At 38.5% G+C, this 17,783-nt stretch overlaps 1 protein-coding gene across 10 annotated transcripts in view; it reads left to right on the forward strand.

The window, feature by feature from the left end:
• The window catches only part of CAST (calpastatin), a 106,478-nt gene that overhangs the window by 83,264 nt on the left and 5,431 nt on the right, over window positions 1–17,783 (forward strand). For 9 of the 10 annotated variants that reach the window (XM_075593356.1, XM_075593342.1, XM_075593349.1 and 6 more), the window contains 17 exons: window positions 1,058–1,111; window positions 3,070–3,168; window positions 3,986–4,066; window positions 4,413–4,466; window positions 4,756–4,848; window positions 6,903–6,989; window positions 8,135–8,233; window positions 8,914–8,994; window positions 9,087–9,131; window positions 9,821–9,916; window positions 10,435–10,518; window positions 10,922–11,026; window positions 11,971–12,054; window positions 14,395–14,442; window positions 15,672–15,767; window positions 16,204–16,296; window positions 17,001–17,102. In XM_075593356.1, the coding sequence (XP_075449471.1) occupies window positions 1,058–1,111; window positions 3,070–3,168; window positions 3,986–4,066; window positions 4,413–4,466; window positions 4,756–4,848; window positions 6,903–6,989; window positions 8,135–8,233; window positions 8,914–8,994; window positions 9,087–9,131; window positions 9,821–9,916; window positions 10,435–10,518; window positions 10,922–11,026; window positions 11,971–12,054; window positions 14,395–14,442; window positions 15,672–15,767; window positions 16,204–16,296; window positions 17,001–17,102 (1,401 nt within the window). Of the gene's footprint in view, window positions 1–1,057; window positions 1,112–3,069; window positions 3,169–3,985; window positions 4,067–4,412; window positions 4,467–4,755; window positions 4,849–6,902; window positions 6,990–8,134; window positions 8,234–8,913; window positions 8,995–9,086; window positions 9,132–9,820; window positions 9,917–10,434; window positions 10,519–10,921; window positions 11,027–11,970; window positions 12,055–14,392; window positions 14,443–15,671; window positions 15,768–16,203; window positions 16,297–17,000; window positions 17,103–17,783 lie in introns of all 10 variants that reach the window. The other variant, XM_075593347.1, reaches the window with a different exon arrangement.

Here is a 17,783-nt window from a genome sequence, read left to right on the forward strand (position 1 = left end):
TGTCTCCCTGCAGCCCAGTGCATAGTAGCCTCTGACACTAGATATTAAAAGCACAATGATTTTTAACACTAAAAAGAGCAGCAAAACATGCTCAGGAAGCAGATACTAGAATGATGCAAGTTTAAACTCGTGGAACCGTATGCATCAAGGCAATTATGGGTCCAACAAAATGCATAATATGCTAATTTCAATGAGCATTTTTCCTTTAGTACATATAGGGCAGACATTGCCCCAGAATTTCACCACTTGCCTTGATGCATATGCCCCATTGGCTTCAGGGGTTGTGTGTGGGTGTTATTTAAAAAAAAAAAAAATTTTTAATATATATGTTGGCAGCCAGGTGTGCTATGTAATAACCCTACCTAGGAAATATGGTCCTACATCTAGTGGTCACAATTTTACCAATCAAGATGGAGGCCAAAAAAAAAATGGTTTTTAATCTGATCAATGTAATTAGAAAAAAGTTTAAAGCCCTAATTCTGCTGTCATTATTGGCCAAGGAAAACTATATCAACATTAACCTTTATGTACAACAGACCATTTTTTGCAGAGAGATCAGGTAAAGATTCCAAATATTCCCCCTCCCCAAGGCAAAATGAAAGCTGCATCTTATTGGATTTATATATATTTTTTAAATAGCCTTGTATTGTTTATAGAGAATATTTAACAAAGTCCTACCTGGTAAAATGGAGACCATGTACCATATGGAAATATTTTTGCTGGGGCACAAAATAGCTGATTTCTCAAGTAAAAGTATGTTTAGTGGTGTATACTGTATCTTTCATTGGATTTTTTTTTTTTAATTAGCACCACATCTTACCAGTTTCACAGCTCTAAAGTTTTTTTAGAACTTGCCCCTTCTATTTTTCACCAAATGTATGACCTATATTTCAAGCAACCTGGTTTAAGTAGCTAGTACTTTGCACGTCTTGCATAGGAAAGTTCTACAGTAGTTGACACCCTGCTTCTGTTTTTACACATTGTACTGTAATTTATAGAATTTGGTACTTCTGAATGGCGTCAAGGAAAAATAATTCGAAAATTATATATTTTGCAGCACAAAGTGAAACGAACATCTGCATCAGCTGTGGCTTCTGATCCAGGCTCAGAGGTTGGTATTGCTTCTCGTTCAATTGAATATTTCTACTTAATTGGACACACAGGGGGTGGGGAGGGGGGTTTAGTGCTGATCGCACTTTGCATGAAAAATTCCATAGTTGGCATTGTAGCAGTTTAAAGTACAGCACCCATAATCTCCATTGCCAAAGTCATACACTGACTTTCATACCTATTCTAATCAACATCCTTCGGAACATTGCTGTATGTTTGGTATCAGTACTGTGTGGTCTGGATGGCTTGACTCTTACTAACTGCATTTATTCATGGATAATCACATTGGTTCTATAGTATTTTGGCAGGGTAGCAATTTTTGGAGTGGGGCTAATTTGTAGCAGTTTAATGCCAACATTGGAAATTGAATGATCAATGAGGAACATACATCACAAACTCCTGAAATGAAGGGGTAGGTTGAGGAGGGTCACAGTCATTTTCACTAACTTAAATTCTGCTACCTGACAAAGAAAAGTTGCCGTGTGCATGAGTTTCTCCACTGCGTACAGCAGGTACTATCTAGCATTCGCCTGCAACAGCTTGGTGGATTGGGATACAGAAGTATGATTAACATAAATGGCACCCTAGTTTTAGCTGTATATAATGTTGGGTGGTTGCCTCGGTTCCCTGAGGAGAGGTTTGAGCCACTTCTCTGCGGAAGTATGTTCCAATCACATTTTTGGCATATGTATCATATCGGTTATTTTTTTACATGTTACACCTGATTAAGAGCACCTTTGTTCCCACAGCATTGTTGTATGTGTGGTTTTATCATGTCGTCTGAGACAGGTTGTAAAATATGTTCTGTAGTGTTGAAGCTGAACCAGCAGGATTTGGCATACTTGCCTTGCTTTTTGTCATTGTATGTGTCCAGCTGCCATAGTATTCAGCTAACCTGGTTCATTGATTCCATTGGTGCCTCCATTTGCCATGGTTGAGAGGGAGAATTATCAAACCATCTGTGCAAAATTGAGGCAGTAGAAGTTCACAAAATAGCAGCAGGTTTATCGCGGAATAACAATTACATCTGGTACTGTAGGACTTGTTTAAATTTTAAGTTTGTGTTTTGGCAGGTTTTTATCCTGCTGTACTTTTTGTAGGCGGAAGACTCTAAGATACCTGTACAAATGTGTTGTCAAAAGATGGCAGCTCCCAGTATTTATGGGAGAGGGAGCGGCTCTGTGAGTAACACAGAGTTTGAAGCAGGGGAACCTGGTTCAATTCCCAGTGTCGGCTCCTTGTGACTTTGGGCAAGTCACATTATCTCCCTGTGACTCAGGCACCAAAAACATAGCTTGTAAGCTCCACGGGGCAGGGACCTGTGCCTGCAAAATGTCTCTAAAACGCTACGTACAACTAGCAGCGCTTATAATATTATTATTATTATTATTATTATTATTATTATTATTAAACTGCTGTGCAGTGTCCTCAAATGACCTTGTGGCATGCAGTATGTAACATTAGTGTTTAGTGTACCACCTATAGATAAGTTAATTCATTGCAGTACAGAATAGTCTTCTTCTTTTTTTTTTTTTTTAATATATTTATTTTTAAAATGTGTTCAAGCATTGAAACTTCTCTTCACCAATGTAGTCACTAGATATCAGTTATCAAATAACTCCATGTCGGCTCTAAAACCACAGCTAGTCTGACTTATGCTGTATGTTACATTAAACTGCATAAAGGGTAAAAATCAGGGTGGTGAGGAAAACAAAAGGTAACAAACACAAATAGAGGAACGCATGGGCAGATGCTAGTACTTCTGTCGGTGTAGAGATCGGTGTATAACGACCATTGGGTATTTGTGGGGAAACTGTATACAGCATGATCCTAAAATCAAAAGATTATAGAATGTTTACCAGGTGAATAAATGACCTTTTACGGTTTATACATCAAATCTTCAGACAAATTTCATGAATCTCCTCTGTGCTAATCTTGGTTTTTTTTTTTTTTTTTTAGACTGGAATAGACGATGCTTTAGATCAGCTTGTGGACACATTAGAGGGACCCCAAGTAAATGTACCAGAGTCCCCAGTGTATACCGGTCCAGACGTAATGGTAATTATCCTCTCTGTATACCGGAAGGATAGAAGATGTGAACAAACTGTTTAATTTACGGCATTAATCCACTCTGTATAGATGTTGTAGCTATGTTGGTATATAGGTTCAGAAGTTAAAAAAAAAGAAGATATTATGAAAGTCCTATTTGTAATTTTGTACAAGTAACAGACTAGTATCATCCTGACATTCCATAAATTCCCTGTGTGTTTAAGCCTCTCAATATGCTGTTTAAAGAATGTCCTGTGCTTTTTCATGTGAACAGAGCAGACATCTAGAGCATAAGAAACATAGCATATTGAATGGGGACATTAGTGTAGCAAGTTACAACATGGCTCCGGGGCCGGTGCAAGGGTATTCAGCACCCAAGAAGCTTCAGTCTTTCTTTCCCTCCCGCCCCCCATGTCAGACTGCTGGTGCATTCTCCTTCCTGGCTGCCCTCCTCTGCTTCTGCCCAAAAAAAAATGTGCTGCCTTAGTGGCCTATTGGTTGTGCTTGTCCTGCATATTTCTCTATCTCTGAATTAAATAAAGGAAAGCCTGCCATAAATGACAAGTCAACCCAGCATATACTGTACATAATACTGTGGTTCAGCAGAACTAATATGTTGTCCTTCGTGTATAGGAAATTGTATTGCTCAAATACAGCAAGATCCTGGTGTTGCATGAATACAAATCCATGGCAAGAGTATACAGTCCAATGAATATGGCAACAACATGGATGGATTGTATACTTTTGCTAAATACGAAACAGGTCCAATAATAAAAACTGCCAGTAAGAAAAAACAAAACAAACTATACATTGGTTTAATTAACAGGAGACGGTGTCATCAACCCACATAGATGAACTTGGAAAGAGGGAATCGACAATCCCGCCTGCATACAGAAATTTGTTGGATGTAAGTATCAAGTAAAGGTTTTGTTAGGTTTTTCTGGAATATTTATATCCGTTATGATGGCCATAAGCTAGTTGTACTGCACTTTTCTATGTACAGTATTAATACTTTAATATATATTTTAACTCCCCTGTGACATACATAATTTTGAAATGTAATGTATTTTTTATACAGATTGGTAATTTTATAATGTTACTGTTCGGTGTCATTCTATGCAGGCAGATTGCTGTAGTTGCGTTTTGCTGCCTTAATTTACCTCCTAATACATAGACGACTGCTGGTCATTAACATGTAAGCTGTCTTACTGTAATGCCATCAACATGTTTCATAATACTAATGTATGTTCTAGGGAAAAGATCATGGTCAAGTTATACCGCCTCCAGTGCCAGCTGAGGAAATGAAGGTATGACTAAAGGATACAATTTATAATATAAACATATACTTTCCAAATGTTTATTATACTGTAGTACTTTCCAATTCGCTTTAAGGACAACGTTTTGATAATGGTGGGATCTGTTTAAAAAAAAAAAAAAAAAAAATTAAATGGGCTCTGTCAGACGGTCACTGACATGCTTTTACTCTGAGCGTTGTTTGCCTTTAGGTCAGTGCAGTAGAAGTGGACACTTTACATTGCTTGGCTTATGTCTAACTGGAAAATGTGTGCTGGTTACAATATTTGATTATGTTTGCAGCCTATGAGCGACACTGACCTTGCTGATGAATTCTCAAAGGACTTTGATGATTGTTGCCCCGCTGATCAGCCAGCACCAGGTGTCAAACCCAAAGTAAGTTCTTCTCTAGTTCTGTACAGGGCCCAGTATCTGGTATAAAGATAAGGAAATGTGGAAATTCTATGGGGGAAAAAAATAGAGCAGCAGAAGAGGAAAGCACAGTATATTGCACTCTGTAAAGTAATAGTGTAATGAAAATCGGATAACACATTTACTCTAAATCGAATTTGGTATCAAATAAATGCCAAGGTAAAATGTAGACATTTTTTATATAAGCAATAGGTCAAAACATATAAGGGTTAAAGTGTGACAACCCAGGAACAGCTGGTAGAGTACTGATGTCCTATGTAGGTACAACCATACTGATTTAAGGATAGAGCTGGATCTGTCCTTAACTAAAAATCGCTATTAGTAACAGGTCTAGCTGCTGGTAATATCTAGCTAGGATATCTGTGTGGACTCTGGTAACACGAGTAAGTTTCCCACGGTAGGTGATACAGTACCAAAGTTAATAGCCCTATCCTACCAGGTAATGTAAATAGGGAGATACTTCTCTCTGAATCAGTAAAGCTGTACAGACATAGGACATTCGTACACTAGTCACTGTTTCTGGGTTGTCACACTTTTAAGGCCTATTGTTTATATAAAAGCTTTGTCTACATTTTACCTTAGGATACAAATTCACTTTGTTGAATTTGCTATTTCATTACACTATTAGTTGACGGCGTGCAGCGAAATGTGCTTTCCTTTTGCTGCTTTTTATATTACCAGTCCTGTTTTTGCACTATCAATCGTTACTAATGAGCTACTCTCCTGGAATATGATTTAGCTGAGCGAGGAGTATTTCGCTTGTGACACATTTTGGGCACAAACAGTAAAAGTGCTGTGTTGTCAAAGCACTTTTATCAAGTAGAAAGCTGCTTCACTAGTGTGATAGTGTGTACTGTAATTTCTTTCATGTAACTCGATTTGCTAATATTTCTCTGGAACGTTACACATTTTTAGTGAAAAATTCCCTATCACTAAATCAGAATAGAGTTAATCTTTTTATACATCTTCATATAAAAGTGCCTCAACTTTAGTTGAGAATGTAAAGGATATCCATGTTGAAAGTAAATCTACTGTAGACCTTTTTTTAGCTCTGAACAAATGAACACTAATCACGTGCCAAGCATCCTTTTTTACTATTTGTTTATAAAAACTTTTTTTTACCAGAAAGTAATGGAGTTAACTTTCGTTTTCAAGTATGTCCTGGGCACAGCGTTCTGATAATGATTGCATTATATTAAGTGGTAATACATTATATTTAGACATTTCATGGACAGGGATAATGTATGATTATGGACATATGTAATGGTTACAGACAGGCTTAAAATTGTTAGAGTACAGACCTGCAATGTGTTGCAAGACTTTACCCAACCCGATCACCGATCACTAAACGGCTGACACCCTTTGGCTGCCGCCAAATGCTGTCTGCCTTTGGGGTGATGCAGATGTAGGCTGATGGGTTTCTGAATGACTTCAACTGGGCTTCGAAATTCCTTTGACCAGGATCATAAACACTGTAGGAGGAGGGGCTTACATAAGAATAAATACAAATAATATTCCTGATTTGCTGCACTTTTTTTTTTTTTTTTTAAATGTATATTGTTATGAATAAGATTCATACATAAATATGAATATAAATTTCCTACCATTAGCCTGGTTTGTGTTGAATGCACTTTTTTTTTTTTTTTTTTTTTTTCCTTCATCTTAATACAGGGGTGGGCGGCGGTTACAGAGGCCCTGTGCTCTTTCCCACCGCATTTAAATGAAATGCCATGGCAGGTGTGAGGCCTCTAACTCCTTGCCGGGTCTTCGGCAACGCAGGGTCATGTGACGTCGCCATGGCAACGCACGTCAAATGACAGGGGATGACATGGTGTCACATGACCCGTGACGTCATTTGATGCAGAGTCTTTAAGAGCGGGGCACGAACGCTGTGGCTCCCGGGCAAGGGGGCGCAGCTCGAAGTTTGCACACCCCTGTCTTAATGTATGGTGTCATCAGTTGTTGGGCAGCAGACCCTCAAATGTGCAAAGATTTTATTGTTCTATGTTCTGTTTAAGGATCCCAAAGAAGATAAAAAGGCTAAATCTGATGACGTTGTTGTTGTTTCTTCTGCATCTTCGGTTCAAGCTGCAGCCGCACCTTCTGTACGTACCAAACAACCAAAGCACGATCTGTATATTGTACAATGATCTCAATGTCCTTCTATAGCACACAAGCATTGTTCTTAAGCCAAGGGCCTATTCTGGTAACATTTACTTTGTCATGCTAATTTTTTACACAGTCATTTTATAGACTGAGGTCTATACACTGGGAATTCAGAAGCGCTGAAAATGCACTCACTGCCGTACCAGAGCACATTTTAGAAATGGAATGGTAAAAGTAAATACAGTTGGTTTCCTATTTTGTGTTCCTCTTATACCAGTTTGGGTGAATGTTGTCATGGGGTTTTTTTTGTTTTTTTTTCCGCTTGTGCATTATTTGTACTTAATGTTTAATCTTCATTTTTAGTTCCATTATTTTTATAAATTGTGCATAATTGTAGGCTATAATTCATTCATCAAGTGTATTTGTGTAGTGTTTGTCACTTAGTTCTGCATCTGTAATTGGCAAAGCGCATAAACACAGAGCCCTCTGCTAAAGCAATGCAGCCAGACTAACATCCGCAGAAACAGATTTGGCCTTTTTTTTAAATTTATCAGTTAATACTTTGTCTGTCTAGTTTCATTATTAGTACACAGAGTTCACTACAAAATTACGTATCGAAAATATACAGGTGAACACAAACTAAAAGTGTACTAATTCTGTATAGAAATCTGCTGATTGTTTTGCTCAATACATTTCCATAGATCGTGATTTATTTGGCATAGACCTTAAAATGTACAATTCTGAATTTAGGTAGTTGGTTTGCACATTTACACCTGTAAAGGTGTAAAAATGTCCAACATTGAGAACACGAATAGAATTGGTGGGCACATAGTTCTTCTTCTGTGGTTGTTTAATATGACTTGAAGAACTCCTCCAAACCTGTCTCTTTCAATAGCTGGTACAGGTAGTCCAGTGTGAGCAGTTTTCCAGGGGGAAAATAGGAATGGAATAAAAAAAAAATTGACAATTTCCCCCCCAACATCTTGTGATTTGTAAATTGGAAGGCAACACAAACTTGCTGGCTTATTGCTTTAACAGGGAGCATTACATTGCCTTGAGGTCAGACTTGCAAAAATACATGCTCCTTTTGAAACTTTGTCTATTTCATCAACTTATCCTCTTGTGTCCGATTTGTTCATTTTAGGCTGCAATGGAAGATGCAATGGATGAGCTAATGGGCACACTGGACGATCCTGAACCAACTGCACCAGAGCCCCCAGCTTACACTGGTCCTGTAGTCACGGTAATCACCCATCCTCTGGAGTTTGACATGCTACATTTACTAGACTAATGGATACGTTTATCGATTCCTAGTACATGTGTTAATCTGCGCTTAGTGTGTGTATAGGGTACTTTTCATTATTTTCTTTCCACGAGCTTGTTTGTTATGATGGAATGATCGATCACGAGTGCCGTTGCTGGAGGGGCTGTGGCACTCTGGTGCCAAGACCCCTATGGAACTCAAAGGGTTAAAATAGCAATCCCAGCCAAGAGAAGTATTAGTATTTAGTATTTGAATACTAAATAATTCGTAGTATTTAGTATGATTGGCTGATCAATGTCCGGGGAGCCCCTGGTTCGAGATCAGTGAGCCTGCGATCGCCTTGGGGTCCTGGCTTGCTCTGGCAGCAAATGGAAAGTTGTGGCCATGTTTGTAGTCCGCCCCCATATTTGTTTTGTCAAAATCGGTGCAAAAAAAACATTTCTGAAACTGGGTTCTAACAATTGGTTCTTTGGGACCCCCTTGTTTCAGGTAAGAGAGAACGGATCTATGTAATGTATGGGATTGCTGTTTTAAAAACGGTGTATTGAATTAATCTTTATCCAAAATAAGTTAACAGTCAAGTCACACAATGTATAAATTGTACTCCTCTGTTGAAGCAATGGTAAGTTTATTTCTTATGAACATTTTCTTTGTCACAGGAGATGAGAACAGCAACGCACATAGAAGAACTGGGGAAACGAGACAGCACCATCCCGCCTGAGTACAGACATTTGTTGGATGTAAGTAGGACGGTCACTGCATTCAGGGGTTTTCTCTTCACAAAAAAAGTGTGCTTCCCACTGACCATAACAGTTTTTTTTTTTTTTCCTAGGGAAAAGAAGGCGGTCAAGTGGTACCCCCAACCCCTGAAGAACCGGTAAGGCTGCAGCCATAGTGCGAGCAACGTGAACAAAATACAATACCTCTATCAGGCTGGCCATAGTGCGCGAGGAAGTGTGACCGTGCGGCAGGGTTTTGAAGAGACAATTAAAAAAATAATAATAATTTGCGCGTGATGGCTGCAATACTTGAGCGAACCAGTCTGCTCAATTTTTGATTGCCTGGGGGGAGCGTGGGGCTTCTATAAAAGTCTCCAACCTTCTCCTTCGAGCCAACCTACTTTTTTTTTTTTTTTGAAGCATTGCAGCGTCAGACGACTGACATCACATGCGTGATTGAGCAGTTCAGAGACCCATAACGGGATTGAGGGAGACCCATAGCCGTATTTCTGAATGTTGCAAACTGGTTAATCAATTATCTCTGCATTAAACACGGTGTCCCTGTCAGAGCATGTTGAATAAAGCCGTGTCTTTGTTAGTATAACATAGGCTGTGCTGAACCTGTGCAATAACGCAGGCATAAATTCATGTTCAAATGGATAAGAAGTGACTCGCTGCGTGCTCATTTACATGTCATTACACACAATCCCTGGCTGCAGTGCAACTGTTTGAATGTAAGAATAGGGACAGACTGGGCTGTAGACGTCTGACATACAAATGCACCACACGTGGTATTTTTATTTGCTTAATATGAGAATAAATGTGCTTAATATTTTGATTATTTCAGCCTATGAGTGAAACGGATCTTGCTGATGAATTTTCTAAGGACTTTGATTGTCCTAAATCTGCTCCTGTACAGCAAGCACCTCCCACCAAACCTAAGGTAGGTCATCCTTTTTTTTTTCACGCTTTTGCTGATTTGTTTATACAGCATATCCCATGTTTTGTGTTTCAGAAGCTATTGTGTTTTGTTTTCTATCACAACAAATATGTATAATATTTTTTGGAGTTTATAATTATTTGATCTTGACTAGAAATCTCTTGTATCTGAAGTTGAATCTTTGATCAAGTGATCGAAAAACATGTCAATGTTTGTATTTTTTAACATGATAAATATGCTGCTAACATGATGAACCATTACTGTACATTCCTACAGTATGTGCACTTATCCTGCAACACTTAAAAAAAAAAAGCAATAAGTAAAAACCAGCGCACGCCAAAATATAACCGTACTACTGCTAGGACTTGGGCAATAAGGGAACTTTGTGCATACTGGGGATATTTATTCCACTGTGTTGCCAGTTTTAACACGGTTTCATGGATAACCCCTAATACTGTTCCTGACAGGATATTGTAAAAAAAAAAATCTGGGTTTGTTTTATTATTTTTTACATTTTTAAGGTTTCTTCTGAAGAGAAAAAGACCAAAACAGATGAAGTGGTTTCTGCTACTTCCTCTGTTGTTCAATCTTCACCTGCGCCCCCTGTAAGTAGCATAACCAAAATCCCTGTATTATCAGGGCAAACCTTGTTTGTAATGTATTGGCAATCACTGCTATAATTTGTGACAACATTCATTCTATACAATTTTTGATTTTTCAATATGCGAAAAAGGCCAAGTGCTTTTATTTTGATTTGTTCTCTATATGCAGACTATATTTTTTTTTTTTTTGTTTTTTTTGTCCCACTGATTTTATTTATAAGCTGTTGTCCTTTAGAATTGCATTGTAATTTTTGTAGATGTATCTTTGCAACATTTGTATTTACAATAAAAACAGAAAACCCTCAAAGCATAGTCGTCACATATTTTCTTTGTGTGTACACGCAAGTGTGAACTTCATCCTCACAATTGGTGTCACTTTGTGTGTTTTTTTTTTGTTCTATTGTAGAAAGTGCCCGTCCCCAAAGCTGATCCAATTGATGCATTGGCTGGTACTTTAGGGGTCAGACCAGAACAGCCAAAAGACAAGAAGCCTGCTGTGGATAAAGTAAAGGTAATTTCAATTGCTAGAGTAAAAGTGCATTCAGTCACCCTTGTTCTGGACCAAGCACACCCTGATAGATGCGTAGGGACAGGCGGGTTAACTCCATCCCATATATCAAGCAAGGGAACCTTATTTGCTGAAGTGTTTATTTTGAGCAACAACATACAAATAAAAAGGGGATAACAGTACTGAGGAACACTAGGACATGAGGGCAATGGAGGGGAGAGGGAGCTATGGGGGAAGTGGGCTAAATGCAGGATATAGGGATAGGTAAACATCAGTAACTTTACCAGGATAGGAGAGATGGCTGCTGGTACTAAGACATCATGATGGTCTGGGCTGATGGGAAATTAACTGGGACAGTACTACCTGGCAAGGGGAGGGGGAGCAGTCCATCCTGGTAAAAGGCAGGGGGTTGCCAAGGCAACTGGCTGAAGCCACGAAACCCACAAGGGGTTGCCGCAGCTAGGTTAAGGAGTGCTGGCAGCCTGAAGACAAACACAATTCTGACTTTCTGGCTACCATTAAATATGAAGTAAATCTATTCAAGAGAGCGAATGTTAATGCATCACTAATTTCGTATAACAGAGCCTCTTGCTATATTGAATGGCTCACGTCTTGGCAGATATCTGATGCTAGTGGGAAAATACAGCAGCCAGGCAAGATGTAGAATTTGAGACATCCTTTTGTAATATGTGCATCAGCTCACTTGTGCCTCGTATAACATTGCCCCAATTGCAAGCCAGTGTGCACTGGATAAAGCAGGTGTAGAGTAGCTTGAGGGAAGAATAACATTTGCATCACTTGATACAGTACATGGTCAAGGATGGTCTCTCCACGTGTGGCTGCATTAGGACGTCTTTTAAATTAGAAGTGGACCTAATCGGAACAGTGCAAGAATATGAAACCACTAAAATTTGTGTTAATAATGATTTATTTATTTTTAATTACAGGAGAAAACTGATCAGGGAAAAAAGGAAAAACTTGGTAAAGATGAAAAAACAGTACCTCCCGAGTACAGACTAAAGGAAGTTAAGGTAGTTACAGTGAATAGTTTGTTTTTGTTTTTTTAATAACCTAACTTTTACATTAAAGCGGCAGTTAAGCGCCCCGTTTTTTAATTGGGATTGAAGCAGGGGGTCTCTGGAGCTGAACCCCATTCGTTTCAGCTCTGGGGACCCCTTGCTTCCAGAGTTACCTCCTTAAGGAGTGCTGGTATCTACTGTACAGTTTAAATGTTCTAGTCTTGCACAGGATGACTCCACGGCTTCCTATCGCCCCGTGTGACACTGTACTCGCCCCTAACCAAAACATCTGAAATTTGGCATACAGTTAATTTAATCATACAATTTGTACCTATTCTCTGCATTTGACAGTGGATTCACAATTTCAATATGGAGTGCTATCAATTATACATCAGACCCAGTATAAATTGTGTGGTGCTAGCGCTTTAGCCTCTTCAGTGGGACCTCTAGCATTTGCGTTCATGTGATCGCTTCTGCAGCAATCACATGACTGCCAGCACCACCCAGCTAACAGAAGTAGATGGGACTCTGATTCTGTTTTGATTAGGCAGACCGCTCATCAGTTCCTCGGGGGGGTTGGGGGGGGGGCTTGCAAAGTTTAACATTTTGCACAGGCAAAAGCAGCAAAGTTACACTTGCTGACAGCTGAGGCGCCCTTGCAGCTGGGAATACTATGGTTAAGCTAAGCGGGACCCCTCTCCGGTTGCACCAAAATAAGAAACCCGAAGAGGGGGGATTGCTGCTCTAACTCATTACCAGAAAGGCTCACAATGTGTTGCTGGCCTGGCCCCTCTTTGCACAGGAAGGGTTACATGTCATGTTGAATACTAAACAACAAAAAGGCAGCGCTAATGAATAACTACTAGAAAATGGCCAGCAGCCTGGGATATAACTCTGACCCCCTAGGTCAGATACAGAGAGAGGAAAAAAGGTTATATCTATGGCGCTTGGCCCACAATGGAATATAATATGTAAAAAAATATAATATGTAAAAAAATGTTATACAACCAGATGGAAGGTGGTATCCACTTGGACTCTTCTCATGAAGACGATAAATCATGTAAAAGATATAAAAACAAACATAGTGTAATACAGTAACTAACTAACATACAACACTACTCACAGATAATAGACAAACAATTTCTGAGACAAAGCAAATGACTGATGTAAATAAAAAGCATTTAATACAATAACTAAACTAAAGAGTAGAAGGCAGGATGCTGATCATGAGACGCTTGGACACTGATTTTCATCATCACGAGAGGGGATACTCTCAGATTTATCCACTGCCTTCTACTCTTTAGTGTCTGGTAAGCGGCCAGTCCAACTATTGTTGGAGTGCACGTGTGACCCTTTGTTTTAGTGATATTATTTATTTTACTGAGTTATTGTATTAAATGCTTTTTATTTACATCAGTCATTTGCTTTGTCTCGGCAATTGTTCGTCTATTATCTGTGAGTAGTGTTGTATGTTTGTTAGTTACTGTATTACACTGTTTGTTTTTATATCTTTTACATAATTTATCGTATTCATGAGAAGAGTCCAAGTGGATACCACCTTCCATCTGGTTGTATAACATTTTTTTACATGTCATGTTGAATGTAACTAAGCATATCAAGTGCTTGCAGTCTAAAATGTTTTCTAGATTAGGGTAAGCACTAGCATACACCACATACTGATGCTACTGTATTTAGAGTATTAAAGATCTACAGTAATTCTAAGAACAGATTTCCCTCTACTTAAAGCTGCCAATCACCTGCTTGATGTCTGGTTTTAATGATCTAGCCCTCTTGCTGTCATAGGGACAGGCAGTGGATGGCAGACCCCTTCGTAAAAGAGTCCCTCTGTTATAAACGTATGTTTGTGGAAGACCTACATCAGGTTCTTACTTGGTGTTAAATGGTATTAACATAAACTTCCCTTCTAAAGCCCTTATTACCACGTGAAGCAGTCTTCCCTGTGTTTTTAGTCCCATTGATTTTTTTAATTTTTTTTTAAGTTGAGCTGATCCTCTTTCTCCACCAAAGGGAAGACTGTTTTACAGCTTATTAAATTGGGGACTGGGAATTATTCATTTAACCCAAGTGTTAACCATTCTGAAGATAAGTGAATAAGTTCATTAGTTTTCAAACTGGTCTGTAATTATAAAGTATGTGTGTGGTTTTGTTTCCATTATGTATTTAAAAATATACTGCCCTATTTAGGTCAAGACTTTGTAACACGTTATATGTGCTTGTGAACAGTTTTGTGGGGTGTATTTTCTAATTGTCAAATAGATTTATAATTACATCTTGTTTTGTTCTAATAAAAGGCAGACTAATCCATTTTTATTTATTTTTTTGTTCCTACAGGATAAAGATGGAAAACCTATTTTGCCAAAAGCTGAGGAAAAACTGAAGGTTAGAATGTGTGTGTGTGTGTGTGTGTGTGTCACCAAGCTTTGTTAAATCAGAGCACATAATGTGACATTATCTAAATCAGGGCTGCCAGTTCCTTCTTCCCCCCCCCCCCCCCAGGTAACACCACATTCACCAAAGTAATTCTGCCCCAAAATAAAAGCAGTAAGTGAATTAATTAGAGTAGTGTTGCGGTATTTTCAGATCTGTTATCTCCCAATATCAGGTTATTTGTCTTCCTGTTACACTTTTCCTTGGCAAAAGCCCCATTTCAGCATCTGGATGGGGGTAGAGTGGTATCTCAGAAGTGTTCAGGTGTGTTTACGTGTGTTTAAAAGTACCTTCCCCACATGGAGTATAGCTTCTATTTATTGGTGTAAAAGTCCATGTGACCTCTTCTAAAGAGGTCGCGCTCCCCCCACCCTCTGCAAAAACCTTTTGTCTGGAAGGGATACAGGCCAGTTAGGTATGAACTAAATAATGTAGTGTTGTTTCCCAGTGTTGACCTTTACAGAGCTTGGTAAACATGATGAATATCATTTAGGCTGTAATGAGCTCATTTGCATACGGTTATACTTCATACAGGCGTAAATCCTGGTTTTGGTGAATACTGCATTATAATTACACAACATTGACATTAATGGGTTAATGGAGGTTGGTGAATCTAGGCCTTATTATGTAAATTTGCAGGTGTTCTCTATGACTGGTTTTCGTTACAAAAATTCCCTATACTACTGGTTTCTGCTTGGGTATGCCATAAAGGGGCCATATTTCTTTGGACCTTTAAAACTGCATATTGAGTCGTAAAGCTAATTCCTGATTTTATTGGTATCTTAAACTTTGTGTCTTACGCACATGATTTGCCTGAATTTTATACAGTCAAGTTCACAAGGAAACTGCATATGAACTGACGTGTACCCTTTTGGTGTTTTTTACAGATGGAATGTAAAAAAGCCATGAGATTTTTTTTTTTTTTTTTGTGTGTGTTTGTCTTCTCTTTTGAGATTTAGTCTGTTTGACTGTTGCTAGGCGAAGAGCCTTTTGTATCGTGCGTCTGGCTATTGGCATAGATAGAATTTCACTCCTTTTCTTTACTGCAGTGTCACATTTCAGCTTGGTACTGTACACATACTTGGCAGGCTCCCTGTGTCCTTGTCTTGTACAGCCCTTGCAGTTTGCTTTCTTTACGTTTTCTTTATCTTTGGTTAATTTCTATTTGTTCTCTAATGCAGCCGATGAGCGAGGTGGACCTTCTTGATGCTTTGTCTGAAGGCTTTGTCACTTCCCCGACAACACCCTTAAAGACTGCACCATTATCTTCTCCAGCGGTAAGTTGGATGCATACTATTCTCACGTCTTACCATCTTGTTTTTGAATAAAGTTTGTGATCCTGGTGGATCCTTGCAGTTTAATAAACATTTTCTAAAATGACTTTCAATTGAAGTATTTTTTAATAACTATAATTATTTTACAAATAAAATGATGGGACTCCAGATTATATTGGATAAAGCAGCCTTTAAAAAAAAAATATGTAAACACATAGCAGGTATCTTATAACCATAAAGTGTCGCTTTATGCATTTATGCAACTGGTGCACTGATCTGCCTGTGGGGTAGATTGTTCCTAAAAGCCTGCAACCCACAACTAAAGTCTGAGACGGAGTGGTGGTAGAATTTGCATTTCTGTTTTGTTTGAGGTTTTAAGGGGAAAAGGGGGGGTGAAAAATTGACAAATATTACCTTGCTTTTTATTATTTTTTTTTAGAAAAAAAATGAAAAACCCTCTGGATCTGAAGAGGTTGTCTCCTTCTCTAAAGTTTCTGGTGTTCAATCTGGCGCTCCACATCCTCCTGCTTCTGTGAGTTTTAGAGACCAGCTCAACATATGGGAGTTTTGTCTCCATTACTATGCGTCTCTACAGTATATTATACCTTCATGCTGAAGATAACCTGTAACTATTGAAAACAAACTATTGGTGCCATCTAGATCAAGGTGTCAAATTCAGTTAAACAATATACAATACTTGGGGGTGTCTCATTTTTTTGTTTGTTTTTTTATTTTTTATTAACTTGATACATCCAGAGCTGGTTTGGCTGTGTTGTCCGATATTTGTGGCTTTGAGACTGAGGGGGGAACATGCGTAATATCTTTTGGTTGTCATCTTGGATTTATTGGCATTCACTACAGTATGTAGTTGGTGCTCCATGGTGGAAACGAGGAGCCACCCACCTCCTAAAGAATATGGGGTTAAAATAAAATGAAAATAGGAGACCTATAGAAGTGTCGAATGGCTATTCTAGAGCATCGTTTGCCTTTTCTGCTGACTCCATTATCTCGGCTAAGCTAACATTATCGCCTGAGTATGTGGTATATTGATGTACAGACAAGTGCATTGTACCAACAATGGAATAAGCCCTACAACATTTAGCTGTAACTTCTTAAGCGGCTCGAATAAAGATTGAAAAGCTGATAATAAAAAAAATAAACTGGGTTACATTTGGGATATATTCTTTTCATTCCTTCATTATATATGGTTATTAATTGGGGGCTTTACATTGGCAGGACGTACAGATTCCTGATGATGCCTTGGATCTCCTGTCGGATTCTCTGGGATCAAGGGAGGTTGATCCTGATGAAAACAAACCTATAGTGGATGTAGTAAAGGTAAGACAAAGTGTTGTGCAAGTTAAAATATTTAAATCGTAGTTAATGGACCAACTTTAGGGCGGTGCACAGCATCCAACCTAAACATACTGTATGTAATTATTACAAACCATTGCATCAGTATTTATTTTACCAACTACAGTAGTGCTGATTGGGGTGTTAATGCACAAACTCCCATTGACATGGATGGGACTTTTTGTGATACTGCCCCTATTGGCACCATCACAAGTAAATTACTAATCCCCAATGTATAGGGGTATGTGGGCTAAATAGGCAGATTATTTTTATCTTGTCTAGTTTGAATTATTTTTGTTCCATTGTTTAGTTGCTTCAGACCTATAGTATAATAGAAAACCGTTGCCTAAAAATCATGGCACGTGGAAAAAGGGATATGCAAATGTCACATGTACTTGAAGTATCTCCTTAACGCAAAGTAGCTTGTATTGCATGTACATTTTGGCATTCAGTGGGAAGATGGCCATTGCGTTATAGATTCATACTGTTTCATACACTTTTTTTCTTTTTTTTTTACTCTGTACAATAACTGACCAACAAGACTAGAGAAATGAGCCTCGTGGAAGTAGAAGAATGTAGGGTTAGATTATTCCCTTCAATTATGAAAATATGTGGCGGTTTATTTTATTTTGTAGAAATGTTTACCTGTTCTTGATGCCGCTTTTT

Source organism: Ascaphus truei, chromosome 1 (genome assembly GCF_040206685.1).
Source record: "Ascaphus truei isolate aAscTru1 chromosome 1, aAscTru1.hap1, whole genome shotgun sequence".
NCBI lineage: Eukaryota > Metazoa > Chordata > Amphibia > Anura > Ascaphidae > Ascaphus > Ascaphus truei.